The 20,925-nt window shown below is 44.3% G+C and overlaps 1 protein-coding gene and 1 long non-coding RNA gene across 2 annotated transcripts; one reads left to right on the forward strand and one right to left on the reverse strand.

Annotated features, from left to right (window-relative positions):
- Positions 1-932: 932 nt before the first annotated feature.
- LOC123362609 lies at positions 933-19,933 on the reverse strand. The gene is made up of 3 exons (XR_006576498.1): positions 19,682-19,933; positions 2,083-2,193; positions 933-1,425 (listed from the first exon to the last, which is right to left on the reverse strand). It is a non-coding gene; the product is annotated as an uncharacterized LOC123362609 (long non-coding RNA).
- LOC123362608 (interferon alpha-inducible protein 27, mitochondrial-like) lies at positions 10,743-14,688 on the forward strand. The gene is made up of 3 exons (XM_045003005.1): positions 10,743-10,961; positions 12,727-12,873; positions 14,512-14,688. The coding sequence occupies exons 1-3, from the start codon at positions 10,814-10,816 to the stop codon at positions 14,532-14,534; spliced, it is 318 nt and encodes a 105-aa protein (XP_044858940.1). The 5' UTR covers positions 10,743-10,813; the 3' UTR covers positions 14,535-14,688.
- Positions 19,934-20,925: the final 992 nt, after the last annotated feature.

Consider the following 20,925-nt stretch of genomic DNA (forward strand, 5'->3'; position numbering starts at 1 on the left):
AATCACTGTATGATGCACCATTGTCCTCTGCTCCTGAACACAGTTTATTTACAGAGAAACAAAGGCTTTTTGGATATGGCTGCTGCCCAGAGATTGCAAAATAGATTGAGCTGTCAGCCCCACACATTAGATGAAGATTAATGAGTTGTGCAGACAATAAATATGAAGCAATGACCATAAATATGCTAATAGGTATTATCCATATACACTATAATTGCTACAAAAATTAAAAGGTAGTGTGAAGGAAATAGGTCACAAGGTGACAGATAGATAATCTTGGATACTGGAGATCTTTGGTGCAGTTAGATTCTCTACAGGTTTATTTTCTCCAATTAAACCCCTCAAAAGACTAATTGTTTAAAAGCTGTTTGAATAATCTCTTTTTAAATAGAGGTTTATGGGGAAAATGTTTATGAAAAAATGACTTCAATGAAAGTGTTATTAGAATGAAAAAGGTGACTATCAAAAGCAGGGTATGCAGAGATTAATATTTACGATCAGCTGCCAAGCTTCATTATGAGAAAAATATACCTAAGTGGCACATCAATCAGGACTTCAAGGAAAACATACTAAAAGGACAACAATATATTTCCACGCACATACAAGTGAATCAGATCATTCCTTGGGGAAATATATAAGAACCACATGTACATCTGTTTCCTTTGCTATTACATGTTTAAAGAAACCAAAGATGGAAAGGATGCCTCTGGGTAAAATTTTCCAAGTGGTTTCGACCAAGCCTCTGATTTTGCAGTCTCCATAAAAGAGAATGCACTTTTAATGGCACATATTTTTAAACAGCAAAGAACTTGGTTTTCCATGTGACAAAGTCAAATAGTTAGATGTCCAGCTACTTAGTTTGCAGGTATAAAAGTTCCAGTGCCTGGAACTGCACATGGAAAAATTTGGGTTCATATATTGAGAGGCTATTGTTGAAAATGTGGTCCATAATATGTAAAGACCCTTTGTTTCAATCTGAGAATATAAGAGCTTTTTCAGTACATCTGCTTTGGAAATATAGAGTCTCCACAATGTAACTGATCAAATAGATTTTTAAGTTAAACTCTTTGACTATCACATTTTCACATGTGCTGTTGCACAGATTGAGAAGTAGAACATGACAAGGTAAGTGATCCCTTCTGTAGAGAAACAGAAGATGTATTGAGAATGGGTCGATTTGAAAAGAAAAAAGTGAAGCTGAACTCTTCAAAGCTCTGCCCACAAACGAAGCTCCACCCACTTGAGATGCCAAAATGAGATGCCATTCACAGGAAATATTATAGATTTTAAATACAGGATTGGCTCCCCCTCGGTGAGGCTCAGATGTGCCTCTGGGCTCTTTCGGGCTTCTTAAGTTGGTTCAGCTCATATGTTCCCTTCTCCTGTGCTCTTCTTCCTTCTGGCTTGTTGGCTCCAATGGTCAGACTGGGAAAAAATAAGTAGAAATATTCTCCCAAGAACCAGCCACTTGCAGGACCCAAAAACAAAACCATTGCACAAAACCAAACAGTTCCCCTGCCCCAAGCAGGCTGCAGTCCCCAGAGGCCTTTCCCCTTTGCCTCTCTGTCCTGGAAGGAGGACACTCCCCCTTCACTTCAATCCCCTGTTGGGTCATGTCGTTGGGTAGGAAAGATTCCATTTATTAAGTGTACACATTTGCCATTTCGGATTGGTAAAAGGACAACCTGTCCTACATCTTGGCATCTCTTCTCCTTCAACTTTTGGCACTCTTTTCGAGTTTGGTGTGGGAAAGATAGTGTCTCATGACAGTAGAATCTGCCTAGCAATAGAGAACGCATACAAGGGAATGTCACCCTCTGAGGGGCACTCTGTGTCTCTGGATGCTGTGAAAGCAGGTTATCCCAGTGAGTCATAGAAGCCCTCTCACAGAATACCAGCCTTGCTATTAGCTAAAGCCCTGAGGGAATTAGGACTTGAGGTGAACCAGTAACATCTACCAGGGTTCCCTTAACTTACCTCCACTCACCTGTTCCATCATCACGTGAGATAGCGTTTGCATTCAGCACAGAGGATGAAAAGATCAGTAGAAGACAGAAGAAATCATACTGTAGATCTACTTACCTGTCACCAAAGTTCCTGAGGTCTGGTTCCTGTTGTGTTCCTGTTCCTGGCACCTGTCCCTGAGAATCTGGTTCCCGTCTGTGTCCCTGTTGCTGTTCTCCTGTACAGTGTCTGCAAGATATGGTATAGTCCTCCTTGTTTAGTCTTGTGTATAGGGTTTGGGGCTCTGGGGTTCACCCCCATTTACATCATTTGTGTTAACAACCGAGCTTTTATTGTGTTATCTTAGTTTGCAGGGAGTCTGTTATTGTTACTCTTAATAAATACCACCTGACTGTCTGCAACCTCAATCTGCTTTTGTCTTGACTTCACAATTACCGATGATAGATGCGGAGAGGGTTGAACACTGCAGATAGCCCATCTTCTGTAAAGTAAAATCTAATTCCAACTGTCTCAGGCTAACCATGTGACAACCAGGTAGCCTTTAACCTTTTCCTGGCTGTTTCACCCAGTCACAACCAAAAGCTTACTTTAAAATAATATAATCATAGAATCATAAAACTGGAAGAGACCTTGAGAGGTCATCTAGTCCAGTCTCCTGCACTCAAGGCAGGACTAAGTATTATCTAGACCATCCCTGACAGGGGTTTGTCCATCCTACTCTTAAAAATCCCCAATGATGGAGATTCCACAACCTCCCTAGGCAATTTATTCCAGTGCTTAACCACTCTGACAGTTAGGAAGTTTTTCATAATGTCCCACCTAAACCTCTCTTGCTGCAATTTAAGCCCAACTGCTTCTTGTCCTATCCTTAGAGGTTAAGAAGAACAATTTTTCTCCCTCCTCCTTGTAACAACCTTTTATGTACTTGAAAACTGTTATCATGTTCCCTCTCAGTCATCTCTTCTCCAGACTAAACAAACCCAATTTTTTCAATCTTCTCTCATAGGTCATGTTTTCTAGACCTTTATTCATTGTTGTTGCTCTTCTCTGGACTTCCTCCAATTTGTCCACATCTTTCCTGAAATATGGCACCCAGAACTGGACACAATACTCCAGTTGAGGCCTAATCAGCATGGAGTAGAGCGGAAGAATTATATCTCATGTCTTGCTTACAATACTCCTGCTAATACATCCCAGAATGACGTTTGCTTTTTTTGCAACAGCATTACACCATTGACTCATATTTAGCTTGTGATCCACTATTACTATGATAATAATAATAATAATTAATAATTAAAAATAATAAACTGGAAGCTGAGATTCTGCAGCACAAGATGGCCACCTCAAGAAAATAGTCCTTGTTCTCCAAGCTGGCCCAATTTGAGCCCTGGCTGAGAGGCATGCAGGGAAAATAAGCATTTTTAATCTAGCTTTGATATTCAGGATCTGACAGAATATCATTCAGCTCAGAGTAACTCATGAAGACTGATAGGAGAAGGAAAACCAAAAGATTAATTAAACTTCCCCCATGTGTAGTCAAAGGCCAAGATCCTAGAAGGATTCCAGAAGGACTTGATTTTTATCTGTATAACAAGAGTATCCACATGATAAATATTATAAGTAATCAAGGATTTCTGAAAGGGTGTAAACATTCATGATTCAGAGCTTTAGCTAACTCTAACTATTGGGGGTTAGTAAGCAGTTTTGCATGAGGGCAGGTTATCCTATAACTGGCTAATGTAGGGTTTCTAGCACCTTCCTCTGAAGCAGATGGTCTTGGCCACCACCTGTGACAGGACACTGGACTAGATGTATCAGTGGTCTGAGCCAGTATGTCATTTCCTGTGTTCCTAAACTGCTTTGACTTCAGTGGCGCTTACGCCTATTTACACCAATTGACCCTTAGGGTACATGTACACCTACACTGCAAGCACAGTCTGTGATTGTAGCTTTAACCTAGCAGAACAGTGAAACTGCGTCAATGTATGCGTCGGTGTACAAACCTGCCAGGGACTCTAGGTAATTACTTTTGGGGCCCTGGCTTCACTGCTCCAGTACCTGAGCTAGATAGATTGAAGCCAGCTCAGGTATGTCCACTCAAGCTGCAGGCACACCCAGTGATTGCAGTACAGACATACCTTTACTCTTTAAGGCCTTGTCTATATTAGCAAACTTCAAACCCATAATTCATCACTGGGGCAATTCCACCAGTGGTAACAAGAGTGAAAGCACTAGTGTAGGTGGAGCTCAGGTGGTTTTACCACCAGGTCCTCTGGTCCTGCTCACATCATCTTTATCAGATTTGCTGCTACAATGAGCTAGATTTTGCAGCCCTTTCCTCACTGAGTAGTTCCATTGAACGCTTAAATCTTTGCACTGGGTTCCCCTCCTCTACCACCTCAAGCTTCTTGTCCTTGCCTTTAAGGACCAGTATAATTCTGCCTCTCCTTGCTTATTCACCTGTTTCTTTTTACATCATTCTCATCCCCTCTGCCCTGCCAAACATGCCAGTCTTGACACATCTCATCAAACTAAGGACAGAATTCAGCTGTTCAGAGCAACAAGTCTGCTAAAGAACCCCTGAGTGGTCCCATCAGGAATGACAGTCTTCTGGCCTAATTTTTCCTGTGTAGACCAGTGGCTCTCAACCAGGGGTACTCGTATCCCTGGGGGTACCCAGAGGTCTTCCAGGGGGTACATCAACTCATCTAGATATTTGCCTAGTTTTACAACAGGCTACATAAAAAGTACTAGCGAAGTCAGTACAAACTAAAATTTCATACAGATAATGACTTTTTTGTATTGCTCTATATACTATACACTAAAATGTAAGTACAATATTTATATTCCAATTGATTTATTTTATAATTATATGGTGAAAATGAGAACATTGGTGATAAGATCAGTGAGAAAATGTAAAGTCATTCTTTAGCTATACCACAACTATGAGAATTTGAACCAACCCTTTGGCTTGATGGACAAGAGCAATTGCTGATGAGGCTTCAGTGATAAAGTGATCTCTAAAGAGCTCTCTAGCTAATATATCAAATGAAGAATGAGCTCCACACATCCATCCCAAGTTAATACAGGGTTAACTTATGGCCCCATTTTTAAAAATGATCTCCAATATTAGAGGGATGCACAGTTTATTGCTTCTGTAGACTAAGTTCATGGCCCACACCAGGTGGTACTTGCATCCCTCCATTCCACCACCCAAGCTTCCTGTGTGTCACCCTCCCATACCGCTGTATTTCATGGACTCCCTGTAACCCCTCATGCCCAAAGCTCTGTGTGCATAACCTATACTCCTCACCCGCCCCCCATTCTCCTTCTCCCTATACCATATCATTCTCCCCCTATGTTATGGCTCTGTGTGCCTCCCCATTCCCCTCTTCTACACATGCCAGAGTCCCCATGTTCTTCCTATGCCAGGGGCTCTTCGATTTTCCCCCACCATTCCTTTTTAGTTTCCTTTCTCTGTGGGTGATAAGTCATTCAAGGTGTCAACATTCTAAATTCTGTTGGAAGGATGGGCAGAGCTGAGATGGGGAATGTTGTTAAGCTGGAAGATGTTAATTGATGCCATCATCTGGTTCTTTGATCTGTAGGCAATTATAGATCTGGATGAAGCTGCTGTGTCTGCTAACTGGATGCAAGGGACTCTGTGTGCTCCCCATTTTCCCATTCTGGTTTTCCAGTTTTCACCAATATCAATAGGATTCCACCCAGTGATACCTAGAACATTCCTTGGAATTTTAGAATTAATTGGATGCAATGTTCAAAAGTTATTACATTACAGACAGAGAAATTCCATAGAGTTGAGCATAAAACCTCACTTTGGCCAATAATTTCTGCCAGCATTTGAACTCATTTGATCATCTAATAGCCAAATGCTGAGTGCTACAATACTGAAGGCTTTGTTGAGACCCAAGTAAAAATCAGGGCCTATGTGCATTGTGGTGATGGATTTTGAGGCACTTAGTGGATTTAGACACCTGTGGGGTTAGGAGGCAGCTGAGCAGCAGCCAATCGGAGCCCAGTAGGCTCAGTTAAAAGAAGCTGTAGGGCCTGAGCAGGGCAGTTGGTGGCTGGGAGCAGAAGGTAGAAGAAGAACTGGAAGACAAAGAAACTGTCCAGGCAAGGAGACCTGGGAGAGACCCTGCTCAGGTTCAAGATCCTGACACAAGGAAGAAAGGAGAGCAGCAGAATACGGACCCTGGATTTCAGAAAAGCAGACTTTGACTCCCTCAGGGAACTGATGGGCAGGATCCCCTGGGAGAATAACATGAGGGGGAAAGGAGTCCAGGAGAGCTGGCTGCATTTTAAAGAATCCCTATTGAGGTTGCAGGAACAAACCATCCTGAGGTGTAGGAAGAATAGTAAATATGGCAGGCGACCAGCTCCAGCTTGGCTTAACAGTGAAATCCTTGCTGATCTTAAACACAAAAAAGAAGCTTACAAGAAGTGGAAGATTGGACAAATGACCAGGGAGGAGTATAAAAATATTGCTCAGGCATGCAGGAGTGAAATCAGGAAGGCCAAATCACACTTGGAGTTGCAGCTAGCAAGAGATGTTAAGAGTAAGAAGAAGGGTTTCTTCAGGTATGTTAGCAACAAGAAGAAAGTCAAGGAAAGTGTGGGCCCCTTACTGAATGAGAGAGGCAACCTAGTGACAGAGGATGTGGAAAAAGCTAATGTACTCAATGGTTTTTTTGCCTCTGTCTTCACAAACAAGGTCAGCTCCCAGACTACTGCACTGGGCAGCACAGCATGGGGAGGAGATGACCAGCACTCTGTGGAGAAAGAAGTGGTTCAGGACTATTTAGAAAAGCTGGATGAGCACAAGTCCATGGGGCCGGATGCAGGGGCAGCTCCAGGCACCAACGCTCCAAGCGCGTGCCTGGGGTGGCAAGCCACATGGGGCGGCCTGCCAATCACTGTGAGGACGGCAGTCAGACTGCCTTCGGCGGCATGCCTGCAGGAGGTCCACCAGTCCCGCGGTTTTGGCGGCAATTCGGCAGCGGGTATGCCAAAGGCACGGGACCGTGGGACCTCCCACAGGCATGCCGCCGAATCCGCATTACCAACGAACCCCCGCGGGCACTCCGCCGAAAGCCGCCTGCTTGCCGTGCTTGGGGTGGCAAAAAACATAGAGCCACCCCTGGCCAGATGCGCTGCATCCAAGGGTGCTAAAGGAGTTAGCTGATGTGATTGCAGAGCCATTGGCCATTATCTTTGAAAACTCATGGTGATCGGGGGAGGTCCCGGATGACTGGAAAAAGGCTAATGTAGTGCCCATCTTTAAAAAAGGGAAGAAGCAGGATCTGGGGAACTACAGGCCAGTCAGCCTCACCTCAGTCCCTGGAAAAATCATGGAGCAGGTCCTCAAGGAATCAATTTTGAAGCACTTAGAGGAGAGTGTTAGGGGGCTTATTCCTTCACCCTCTTACTTCCCTGGTCCTTCTCGCATGAATAAAGAGCAACAATACCCGAAGTCCAAAGGCGCAAACAATTCGATGTTTATTGGGGTGAACTTCCAGCAAGCATGATTCCAGTTTCCTTCCTCAGTATCCCCCTTCCCAGCTCTGACACCACAGAGCCTTGCCTGTATCCCTGTTTCTGTTCCCATCCCCTGTTCCCATTTCCCCCTTTAGCAAAACATGATCCCAATTCCTCCATCCTCAGTCCCTATTCCATCTCCCCCCCTCCACTTCCTGATTGACTGCAGACTATATAGTAAAACTTGAATTCTGCTTAGCTATACCTTAACCAATCATTTTACTGAAATTTAACTAACCAATCCTAACATATTGTAACATGGTTATTTAACCAATTATATCCCACCACCTTAATTGGTTTACACCCAACAAAATTAATTATACAGCAGACAGAAACAATCACAGAACCAGACAGAGACTATGCAAATAAATATGCAAAACAATACAGAAGTGAGGATTTCACAACTACATCTATACAGACCTAAGAGTTTTCCAGCTGTGTCTATTGATAAGTGAGTTCTTGCCAGACAGGATACTACCAAACTAAGTTTCCTTTTACATCTTCTAGGCTCTTCCCTTTCTCTGGAGGTGATAGGAATATCAGGACAGGATTGTATTCCTAACAACCCAATAGCACCTTATTTCAATGTGACTAAACAGGGCCTCAGACTGTCACAGTAAGAGAAGGCCATTACACAGACAGACAGTGATTTTTGATTCTTTCTTTTATACCTCTATAACTAGCTAAATGATAAGAATACACCTAAATTCTTAAAGTATAGGCCTTTGTAGCAGGCCTGAATATCTATATCCTAACAGAGAGGAAAGTGATCAAGGACAGTCAGCATGGATTCACCAAGGGCAAGTCATGCCTGACTAATCTAATTGCCTTCTGTGACAAGATAACTGGCTCTGTGGATGAGGGAAAAGCAGTGGAAGTGTTATTCCTTGACTTTAGCAAAGCTTTTGATATGGTCTCCCACAGTATTCTTGCCAGCAAGTTAAAGAAGTATGGGCTGGATGAATGGACTATAAAGTGGATAGAAAGCTGGCTAGATCGTCGGGCTCAACAAGTAGTGATCAATGGCTCCATGTCTAGTTGGCAGCCGGTATCAAGTGGAGTGCCCCAAGGGTCAGTCCTGGGGCCGGTTTTGCTCAATATCTTCATTAATGATCTAGAGGATGGTGTGGACTGCACCCTCAGCAAGTTTGCAGATGACACAAAACTGGGAGGAGTGATAGATATACTGGAGGGTAGGGATAGGATACAGAGGGACCTAGACAAAGTAGAGAATTGGGCCAAAAGAAATCTGATGAGGTTCAACAAGGACAAGAGCAGAGTCCTGCACTTAGGACGGAAGAATCCCATGCACTGCTACAGATTAGGGACCAAGTGGCTAGGCAGCAGTTCTGCAGAAAAGGATCTAGGGGTTACAGTGGACGAAAAGCTGGATATGAGTCCTGAAAGAAGGTCAATAGCGATAGTTACTGCTGAATGTGATCACAAGGCCAGACCTTTGACCCAACTTTTATTTGAGATTCTTGACTGCAACCAGGAGTCTTCTCGTGATTCCAACAGAAGGGGGGATATGGAGAAAGTCACAGGTGAGTCATGCATGACAATGTTTTAGGGGTTGGAGTAAATGTGTCAGAAGGGGTGGCAACAGGGACTAGCCATGGTAGCTTAAGTGGCTGGATCATTTGGCTTCCAGTTGAAAGGTGGATAAAGACTGTTGGTGTCATTAGGCATGACTCTAGGTAACTCAGGAGGGTGGAAAACCACAGTGTCAATGAAGCCTTTCTGTAGTAGGCCTGAATGAACTAAAGTCACTCCATGTCTGACCAAAGCGCTTCCATGTTTGAACTTTAATCGACCTAACAGGCCAGCAACAGAGAATGGTTATCAGTTGCAACACCTGTACCAGAAGGTAATAATGAGGCCTGCTATAATGAGGCCTGCTTGCTCCTGGCTAAGAGGCAAAATAACAGATCAAAGAAAGTAAGACAAGATAACTGTTCACAGAAGAGTTACTAACGAGCTAAATTGGTTGTTGCCAAGTATGACTTAACTGCTTAATGTAATTGCTACTGCAAAGTGTATCTGCTGCATGGGAATGAAAGGTGGGGAGAGAGGGGGAGTGGGGGGGGATAGAAGAGGCTTAGTTAAAGTTATGTATAAAAAAGAGAAAAGCTGCTTGTAGCTGGGTGCTTGATCTGAGACAAGTCTGTCTCCTGGCACCGCTTTGAGAGCTCAAATAAACTTTGTCTGCTTCTCCACCTTGGTGTGTTTATTGGAGCGAAGCACACCGGGCAACGAACCACTGTTGCTGTCCTCGGGCATTCTGTGCCGGCAACAAGACCATCCCAAGGCATTTTTTTTAAACAGTGAGCTGAAGAGGCCTCTTGGCAGGAAAAATAATGGTTTAAAAGCATGTTAGAAAAACTAAAGTGATGCCTTATGTGTATTTCTTATTTAAATTTCTCAGCAGCTGAGTGATGGTTCTTCTTGGAGAATCTAAACACCCACAGCCCTGAAAGAACAAACAGATTAGGCCAGATCTGCTTCTGCCCAGACTCAGGGGTTTTCTAGTCAGAGTCTAGAGTCTCAAACAAAAATTGGGTCAGTGGTCTGGCTTCATGTCCCTTTGGTGCTTTCAAAGCAATACAACTAAACTAGAGAAAGACACTCTTATTCCCGAGTGTCCACATGGGGAGTTCTACTGGTATAATTCTGCTGGTAAAACTTCCCTGTGTAGACCAATCCTTAGTTTGGGTTGAAAGTTCTTCAAGGCAGAGAATGTCTTTTACTCTGTACAACACCTAGCACAAGGAGTCCTGATTCTCAGAGGGGCCTCTGAACATGACTGCAATACAAATAATAAACAGCAACAACATAGAGACAGACAAAATCAGCATACAAGACATTTGGATCTATCTGATCTCTTTCCAAAGCAGATCCAAGGGAAGGGAGAAGCTGAGTGAAGGGTCCACCCTTCCCTCATCCTAATTCCTAAGAGTACTTTATGCATTTGCTATATGTTCCTATACATATAATGTAGCCCCAGAATGGAGTCATGCAGTTATACTCTCCCCGCCTCAAATATGTAATGTATTATATCAGGGTGTGCAGCAAAATAATCAAGGAAAATCTTATCACAGAAGTAATTCACAGAGCTGTGATCAGTTTCATTTCTCAGTAAGTGGAAACTGCAGCAGCTTAAGTTTACAGTTTCAGTTTCATTTCCTTCCCTGTGCTGAATCTCTCTCCCCTCCTCCCCCGAAAAAGCAGTATTTACAGGACACAGGCTCTGCCCAGGAGCTCATTTCAGTCCAGAAAAGCAGAAGGAAGGATGGCTGACGAAAATGTGCGCAAGGCTGGTTTTACCCAAGGTGGGATAAAAGGAGGATCAACTGGCTCTCAGATGATGTCCAATGAAGCGAGGAGCCATGGAGGAGGTGTGCCTTCTGGAGGACCTACTTCTACCCTACAAGAAATGGGTATGAGTTGGAATTTCTTCTTTTGCATAAAAAAGAAATGAAAGGCTACTGCACTTTAGAGAGGAGGGATAAAAAGAACCTAGTATTGATTATACAATTCTGCCCTAAAAAATAAGCTCTGTTAAGTATTCTCTTCTCACTTATAGTTTTCATTGAAGTAAAAATGATTGACCAATATAACTAGGGCCCTACCAAATTTATGGTCCATTTTGGTCAATTTCATGGTCATAGGATTTCATTATATCAGCTATTTAAATCTGAAATTTCCTGGTGTTGTAACTGTAGGGGTCCTGGCCCAAAAGAGAGTGGTAGTGGTGGGGGGTGTTGCAAGGTTATTGTAGTGGGTTGCAGTATTGCCACCCTTACTTCTGCGATGCTTCTGGTGGCAGTGCTGCCTTCAGAGTTGGGTGGCCAGAAAGTGGCGGCTGCTAGCCAGCGCTGAAGGCAGTGACACAGCCAGCAGCAGAGTGGAAATAAGGGTGGCATGGCATGATATTGCCATCCTTATATCTGTACTGCTGCCTTCAGAGTTGGGCCTGTGGCTAGCAGCTGCCATTCTCTGGCCACCCAGCTCTGAAGACAGCAGCACAGAAGTAAGGGTGGCATGGTATGGTATTGCCACCCTTCTTTCTGTGCTGCTGCTGACAGTGGCACTGCCTTCAGAGCTGAGATTCATTCAGAGCACAGACAGGAACTGAAACTTTAGCAGAGAGTATAGGGTTACAATGCAATGAATGTGTCAGATGTGTGTTTATGGGAAACACATTTCTGGAGAAGAGAAGGATGCGTGCCTGCTGCTAAAAGAAATCATACCTGCACCTTTTGGAGATATTCCGGAATAACTCTTATTCTTGTGAAAATATTAGCCCTATAATGCCACCAAGGTAGGTGACAGCTTTGGCTGTGTAAGAGCTTGCCATGCATGCTGTGCCTGCCTGGGTGAAAATGAGAGGTTCTAGTCTCACTTGCACAGGTGTTCATTGGAAACCTTGCTCATTAACATTGTGTTTTAACCTTTTCCCCTGGATAAACATACCCCCCTCACCTTTAACCCAGCATGGACATTTGCAGGGGAGTGTTTCTGTCTGCAGCAGCAGCTGAACAGTGTCCAGTGTCACTCTATTCTAGTCAGTATAGGCTTTTATACCACACTCATCGCCATGTCTCTGAGCACCTTCCAGCCATTCATTAAGCTCCATGACTACACGTCACATTGTTTGTTCTCTCATCCTCTCTCCCAGGGGGCAAAGTGCAATATGCTGCTCTACAGTTATATTTGCGAATGCAAAGTCAACGCAAAGCACCTTACACTTCAAGTGGAAGGTGGTGAGGCCTGTGATGGTCCTTAGTTCTTTATTGTAGAAAGCTCCATTGAGCCAAATGAGTGGTGTTGTTAACCACTTCCTCACCCCAGAGCTTTAGATGATCTTTTACAACAGAGGACTCCTACTTAGAGATGCATTACATGACCCCTGCAGGATGTCACACCCACATTGCGATGGAAATTTTGTATTAGTTTCTAAATAGGACTGTGTCCTTGCACCCTGGAAACAGTAAGCGAAAAGGTTGCACATTGCTAGTATTCTTGCATATTGGTGGAATGGGATGAGTGACTAGCCATCTCTTTGCATTTATTTTTGATGTCACTATTTGTAACATTTGGTGTGGAATTTAAGTGTTTTATAGCTTTACAATGCCATGCTATCCTATGAGGCCCCTTCCAGCCTGGAGACCATTATCAACACACTCTTTGTAATGGTTGTAGGTGCCAAAAGCTCAACCCATTCATCAGGTTTCACCCTTAGTGGGATCTCCAGTGGAACTGAGGCATCTGGAATGATGTCCCAGGAAGCTAAGTCTCACGGAGGAGAAACACCAAAGGGTGGGACAACATCCACTGTCCAGTCTGTCTGTAAGTTAAAGTCCTCTTATTGTTTATAATTCAGTGAAAGAGTCATTCATTCAGAAATGTCAACATCTACTTTAAAATGCCATTATATGAACAAGTGTGGCTAAGCAAAGCCGCTGCATTGAACAATGTTTCTCCTGCTTGTTACTTCTTATTCAGTGAGGAGCAGAAATTGGAAAGCTGCTGGAAAACCATAATGCTGAGAGTGACCTAGCACTGACAACAGATAGTGCATTATAAAGTGTGATATTTGCTATGGCAGAAAAAAAAGGCCAACAGAGTTTTGGGCTGCATATGCATTGGCATCAGAGGGAATAATTCCTCGATGGGGCCACGCTCACATTAGAGAAGCTGTAAAATTTGCCACTGTTGTTAATACTCTTTCCACTGCACTGATTTCTCTAGGAATCCTAGTAGAGTTGGATTGCCAGCTACTGCTGGCATTTTTACCACCATGACATATAACTCTGCTTGCAGCGGGTATAATCTACACTGTTAAAAATAGTGGCGGCAGTCAGCGAATTATCTACACTAGAACTCCCAAACATTGCTGAAACCAGTGCAGATAAGCAAGTTATAACAATGACAGGAAATGTTCAGAAAAATTCCCTGATATAGAAAGTGACTGTAGAGAATGGGTTAGCTATATCTGGAACTCTGCATTCGTTTCTGGCATCGCATTACCAGAAATATATTGACCAACTGGAAGTATAGACAAATTAAAAGCATTACGACATTGGAAGAAGACTGTAAACTCTTTAGGGCATGGAATATATCTACCTCTGTATTTGTACAGTGCCTGGCACAAAAGAGTTTCAATTCTGCATGGAGCCTTCATTCAGGTGCTACAAGAAAGAAAAAGAGAAAGAAAGACTCTCTGCAAATACTAAAAGAATATGACCATACTTAGACACATTTAAAATTACACTGGGCAAAGTACATAATACATCCACCGTAAAGAATTATCCTTCAATTATTATTATTATTAATAGTATACATTATGTGGATTGTGGTAGCACCTAAAGGTCCCAAATGAAGAGTGGAGCCCTATTGTGCTATAAAGTAGATTATAGGATGGTGTGAACAGAGGGAAGGGGGACAGGATGAGTTGATAGGAACATGGAAAAAGGAAGGAATGTTAGGCTTTGGATTCTAAGTGGACAGGCCTGGTGGTTGGAGCAGTGGTCGAGGCCAGATGTAGGGTTCAAGGCAGCACTGAAACCAGGGTCCAGGGGCAGGCCATGGATCAGAACGGGGGTCAGAGTCCATAGCAAGCCAAATTAGGATCATGGTCAGATGGAAGCCAGCTGAAGGTCAAAGCCAGGTGCAACCTACTTCTCACAACACTGCCAAGCTGTCTCAGCCAGCCTGGCTGGAGGAACTAGTCCTAGGAGGGAGGATGTAGTTCATTCTCTATAGCCCATTCATTACTCGGCAGTCTCATCAGGAAAGCCAACTAGGGCGCTAACAATGGTGGTGGGTATTGTGCTATACTAAAAACTTGACTTAGACCTCCAACTCATTTTACATGAGTCATTTTCAGATGGTTATGTCTGGGCAGGTTTTGAACAGCTGATCAACTTAAATAAACATAATTTAAGGTCATTATTGTTTATATAAATGTCTCTGTTTTTCTTTTAGCAATGGGTGGTAAAGGAAAATAAAATGAATAAAGAAGCATTGCTCAGCCTGCCAGCCCTGCAAACACTACATCCCTGGATGACACAACTGATGACCTTTCCCTGTCTCCCCACACCTTGCTGATATGAAGTGTCAGAGCTTTAACATGCAGAATAAAAGCTTTGCTGAAGTCCCGGACTTATGCAGGAAATCTGATTTTTTCCAGTTGTGTATTAATTATTCATTAAGTTAATATCTCTGTTGTTGGTATGGAATGCATCCACCAAAGGCTTTTTTGCCCCTAGTGGAGCTTTATGACTTTCTGAAATACTCTCAGAAATGTAGGCGCCCCCAGATTTCTGCTTGGCCTGCTGGGGGGAGGGAGAGGTGCTTTGTCTTTCTCCCACTGCACCTGCCTGCCCCTGTCCCTGGCAGCTGGGCCGGGCAGGGAAGAAGGGGCAGGACTAGCCACTTCTCACGCCGGCCACTCCAGGTCACTGCTCTGTGCAGTGCGGTGGCTGCTTGCGAGAGCCGGACTGGGGAGGTGGTAGCAGTGGCAGCGGGCTGCCCCCCTCCCCCGCTCAGACCCGGCTGCCAGGGACAGAGGCCGAGTGATCCGGCGTCCCCTCTATCCCCCAACATGTTTCCAATTCGCTCAGTCCCTGTCCCCAGGAGCTGGGACTGGGCGGGGGGTGGCCTGCCATGGCTGCCACCTCCCCAGCTGGGCTCTGTCAGGCACCTGCTGCGCTGCACAGAGCAGTGACCTGGAGCAGCCAGCTTCAGCCAGGTGAGAAGCAGCTCCATCCCATTCCTGACCTGGGCCCAGCTGCCATGGAGAGCAGCTGCACATGCCTGGGGCAGGTACAGCAGGAGAAGGACAGAACCCTCCCCTCCCTGTGCAGGTAACTCTAGTGGGGCAGGGAGAGCACGTCGGCCCCAGGCTGGGTGCAGGGCGGGGGGGTGAGGGGATGTCCCTGGGCAGAAGAGACATGTAGGGCAGTCAGGTGTCCTCCCCATTAGATGTGCCCACCTAGTATGGGGAGGCAGGAGCCTACGACATCGCAGTAAATTTACAGTCAGGATTACAAGTTTAGAACATAGGAACAGCTAACTCAAGGAGGATCATGGGTTTTTTATAGTCACTTTACTACACTGAGTTCAACTACTAGGGCTGTCTTCCTTCATTTGCCATACAAGAAAATATTATAGTGTAATGATGTCATCAGGAGATATAACAGCTGCCCGACACTATCCTGATGTGATTCTGCATCAGCACAGGATACCACAATACCAATGTAACGTCAAACTGTAATTCCCGTTCTGATGCAATATTAAATCATAATATAACTAATGCCCTAGCTGAAAGAATTCAGATCTATTTAAGTGTTAACATGAAATAGCCATGAAAATCAGGCCCTGTTGCAAGCAATTCAGTATCTAACATAAGTGTATCTATATTTTCATCTGTCTATCATTTATTTGCAATGTGCATAGTATCTAGGCACTCCACTCAAAACTTAGGAAACAGCAGTTTTGTCACTAGGAGATCAAAACTACTCCTACACATTTTTGTAAGACATCTAAGGACAGCCCAGAAGGACACATTTTCTCTTGTGGAGGGGAAAGTCTTACCTCAGTCAACTCACATCCCTAACCTTTAACCCATCATTCACACTGGCTCACTGCCCCGCTCATTCCTGCCCCACTCATACATACCTTCTCCCTGCCTGCCCCCAAATTTCTGCCCACCTCATACATATACTCCCCTATTCCTATCCCCCCCCCCGCATACATATTCCCATAATCTTGTCCTCCACATACATATACTTACCTACTCCTGCTTTCTTCCCATGCTGTTGGTTGGTCACCCTTCCCTCCATAAATCTTACAGAGCTTTTCTTCCTGGTCATCCTCACATCCAGTGGAGTGGGGGTGGGGAGGGAGAGACTTATATCAGAAAAAATTGTGTGTGTGTGTAATCTTTACTTTATGTCCACTCTGAATCCCAAAGGGAGAGGATTTACCAGGAATTCTCACTAGGCTACCCTCATTTCCTCTCCCCACCCCAAACTTAGGGGATAAGTTCCTCACTCCTGCTTCCCTCCTCCTATAGTCTAGGAAGAGTTAGGTCTCTGATGCTACAGGCACTTACTTAGCACAGGTGATCTCTGTTTCAGGGCACCAGTATTCCCTCCCCAGCAGCTTCTTGCCAGTGTGGGAAGTGCTGAGGTCACATAACTAGTTTGGGGGGAAGAAGCCCTGTGCACCTGTGTCACCGTGCCTCTGTGGGTCACAACTGAGAATACCAAATTCAGGACAAGCTGCTGAGAAAGAGGGCAGACACACCCTTGTCACGGAGTCCCTGGGCGATGCTCTGGAACTGCTCCCTATGAAGCCAGTCAGGACTCTGGTGAAGTCTCCCCTCTGTGAGCAGACTATCTTCAGGGCAAGAAGCTCACATAGCTTCCACCTTCCTGGGTCTGACCTTGTAGCATTCAGCATCCTCTGCCCCTCCGTGCACTTCCCACAGCGAGTCCGCCCAGGCGGGGTCCTGGGGAAGCCAGAGGGTCCTGCACCCCAACTTCGCAGTCAGACATGACTCTTAGCCAGGCAGTAAAACAGAGGTTTATTAGATGACTGGAATACGGTCTAAAACAGAGCTTGTAGGTACAGAGAACAGGACCCCTGAGCCGGGGGGGCAGTGAACCAGACAACCACATCTGCACGTCACTCCACGGCCCCAGCCAGCTCCAAAATGACTCACTCTCCAGCCCCTCCTCCTCTGGGCTTTGTCCCTTTCCCGGGCCAGGAGGTCACCTGATTCCTTTGTTCTCCAACACCTTTAGCTATCACCTTGCAGGGGGGAAGGGTCTAGGCCATCAGTTGCCAGGAGACAGAGTGTCAGCCATTTATGTACACTGGCCCTTTGCTCTGCAACAATCACACCCCTTTCTCCCACCACCTAGATATTTAGGAACTACATAGGGGAAACTGAGGTACCCACACAATATTCAGAGAAAACATTATGAACATTTCCACTTTGTTACAACCCCCACCCCAGACTGGTGGCTATTCTTCCATGAGATATACCAAACCAGCAACAAAAGTAAACTTCTGTCTCACTGCACTGGCTAACAAGAAGTCAGAAATGCAGCCTCCTTAGATATTCCAATCCTGGATTCAACACCCAGACACTAGACTTAGTGATGAGTGGTTATTTAAAACCAGTTTAATCAAACAAAACGTTCTTCTGATCCCAAACGACCAGCCACATACCAGGTCAATATATAACTCAGACCTTACCCAATAAGCATGCTGTTGCCAATCCTTTAGTATCTAATATCTAAAGGTTTATTGAAAGAAAGAAAGAAAGAAAGAAAGAAAGAAAGAAAGAAAGAAAGAAAGAAAGAAAGAAAGAAAGGTGAGAGTTAAAATTGGTTAAAGGAATCAAATACATAAAATAATTGCTAAGTTCTTGGATCAGGCTTCAGGGGAGCTTGGATGAGGAGGAGCCAAGTGAGTGGCAGAAGGGGAGCTGCACTTACTGTGCTGCAAACAGATTAAAAATAAGCCTCATTTCAGGAAAGCAGCTCTAGTAAGAAAATCACTGAGGCGTATTCTTAACTTTAAATCTCATGGCTTCAATGGAACTTAAGTATATGCTTAAAAGTGAAGTATGGGTATATCTATAGAACAAAGAAAACCCCCTGGCTGGCCTGTGGCAGCTGAATCAGGCTCACAGGGCTCAGGCTGCAGGTCTGTGTCATTGCTGTGTAGACTTCCTGCCTCAGCAGGAGCCCGAGGTCTGAGACCCTCCCACCTCTCAGGGTACTAGAGCCCGGGCTCCATCCTGAGCCCAGAAAGCTACACAGCCATGAAACAGACCTTAAGCCCGAGCCGAAGTCTGCTAGCATAGGCCAGCCTTGGGTTGCCAAACCTCCAGGATTGTCCTAGAGTCTCTGGGAATTAAAGCTTAATCTATAATTAAATATTATGTCATGTGATGAAACTACCAGGAATATGTCCATCATTGGCCTCCTAGGCCAGTTGGAGGTTTTTCTTTGCTGTGTAGATATACCCTATGTGTTTAAGTGCTTCCCTGAATAGGGACACACCATCGCATGGGGAGACCATTATGTTGTCACAAGTTCCCTGAATTCTATGAAATAATGTTACTGCCTAACATCAGAATGATAATAATAATAATAATATCTTACCTTTATATATTCATCTTAAAGGCTCCCAAAGTGCTTTACAAATTGTATGGAATCACATCTGCCCCCTCAAAAATGCAGCCACTTTTGAGGGGAAAAAGATCAATTTTTAACCCCCTAATTTATTAACTTCCCCACTCCCCTAACCTCAACTCCTCCATGTTTTTTATACTGAATTCCCCCTCATTTGGATTGAACAGCAATATATATTTTAATGACTGTATTTTATTGCATGTTGATTTTGTTATTGTTACACAGCATCCTCAAGCACCTTGTTGTAACTGTCATAACTATTTAATTTTAGTATTAATAGTGCACTGTAATATTATACGGAAGAAGACTAACATACCCTATTGAAACTGAAGCAGGAATTTAAGTAGGCCTGTATATTGGGCTTTTAGGTGCCCCAGAAATAGTTGTGGGTCCACCAAGACCAGAAGGTTGTGAACCTGAGCAACAAATCACGGGCAGAATCCTTCATTTGGAGGTTCAGATATAATTTCTTCTATTTGATCCCCACACCCTACCAATGTGACTTCACTCTCCTCTAGGGAGAATCTCAGCTAGCTACCTGCATAGTAGCTCTTATCCTGCACAGGAGCCCCGATCACCATTAGATGCTGGGTAAGTTGCTCAACCAAACTGAAAACATGAAGTTGGGTGTTATCGGCATAGGAGTCTGGAAGCTGCAGGAGTTTGTGTTCCTGGAGTTTTTTCCTAGTTCTTCTGTTGTGGTTGGTGAATTCTGACCCCACCTGAAGTAGAGGTAGGTGATTTCACAGCCAAAAAGAGGCTTCTCCCTCCTGCTGCAACCTCCCAACACTTTCCCTGACACAGCATCCCCCACTCTGATCTTCTCCCTCTCTCCTAACCTGGCTCCACCAGTCCAGCCCTCCTCCATCCTTCTTACTGCAGCAACACAACACTCCTTCCTCTCCAGTAGAACAATGCCATCCCCATCCACTGCTTCCACCTACCTACTTTACTCAGCCATGGGGTAGCTGCCTGGGTAGGATGCTGCTTTATCCCTGCCTCACATGAGCTACTCAAGGAGGGTTTGTTGGTCTTGGTGAAGGACACCTTGATTGTGCTGGGTTTGAAGTAGGGCGGCTGCCTTCTAATGGTGTGTACCTAAATAGTTCTAGATTATGGACTTTACACACTTCACCGCTGCTTTGCACCATTTGTAGTTGTTTACACCTGTGGAAGGGAGTACAAAGTGGGCACACAGAACTGCCATTTTGATATGGTAGCATTTTACATCCACTGAGCACAGATGTAAATGACTTCACCAGGTGCAAGACAGTGGAGAATCAGGCCCACTGTTTGCCAGTTTTTACAGATCACCATTGCTTCAGAGCTCTGGAAATGGAAGCCTAGGGCTTTATTAATTAAATTTTGGGGCACTTGTAGCCATTTTTGAGTTTTATGTGGATGTCCAAAATTGGGGGGTTGGGGTTCTTTTTATATATTGTAATGAGTACTCTCTTTGTACTGTTTCCTAGTGCACTTTAACATACTACTGTTTCAAACAGCACAACATTAAAATGTACTAAGGAACCTTTAACACACACCAGCAGGGTTTACACAGACCAATTAATGTGAGTTTCAGCAATCACACTCCCTCATGTGCATTCCTGTTCTGTGTAGACAAGCCCTTAGATACAAGTCACCATTTCCGGTGTTTTTCCAATGTTTTTGTAAACACACACTGATTTTTTTTGTATGGGGTGTTTTATTGGTGTTTGTCGGTTAAAACCTAACATCAGAAGCCCAATGGAAGCTCCTTCTTTTGGAGTTTACCCCCTTTGCCATCCTTCCATCTTTTTAAAACCCCAGAAAATTAACCAATTAACTAACTAAAACCAATCAAACCATGAGCTGCAGCCAGTGAACATTGGGCACAGCTTGGAGATGGGGATGAGCCAGGTACTGCATGGATGGGGTGGAGTAGGTGCCTCTATGGTAGCTTTATGTCACCCAATGATTCCCCTGTGAAGGGGATATATGGAAGTAGCCTAGGAAGCTGCCAAGAAGCAGCCAAAGATCTAGCCCATACTGTTATACAGGTAAGTACTCAAACATCAGGAAGGCTCAAGGTCCAATAAGTCAATAGAGATACGTTAATTTTATTATTAGACTAGTCCAATATATGTGTACAATGACAAAAGCATTACAAGATGCTACATTTGTGTAACTAAGGAGTTAGACAAAGAATTGT

Source organism: Mauremys mutica, chromosome 2, assembly GCF_020497125.1.
Source record: "Mauremys mutica isolate MM-2020 ecotype Southern chromosome 2, ASM2049712v1, whole genome shotgun sequence".
In the NCBI taxonomy this organism is placed as follows: Eukaryota; Metazoa; Chordata; order Testudines; family Geoemydidae; genus Mauremys; species Mauremys mutica.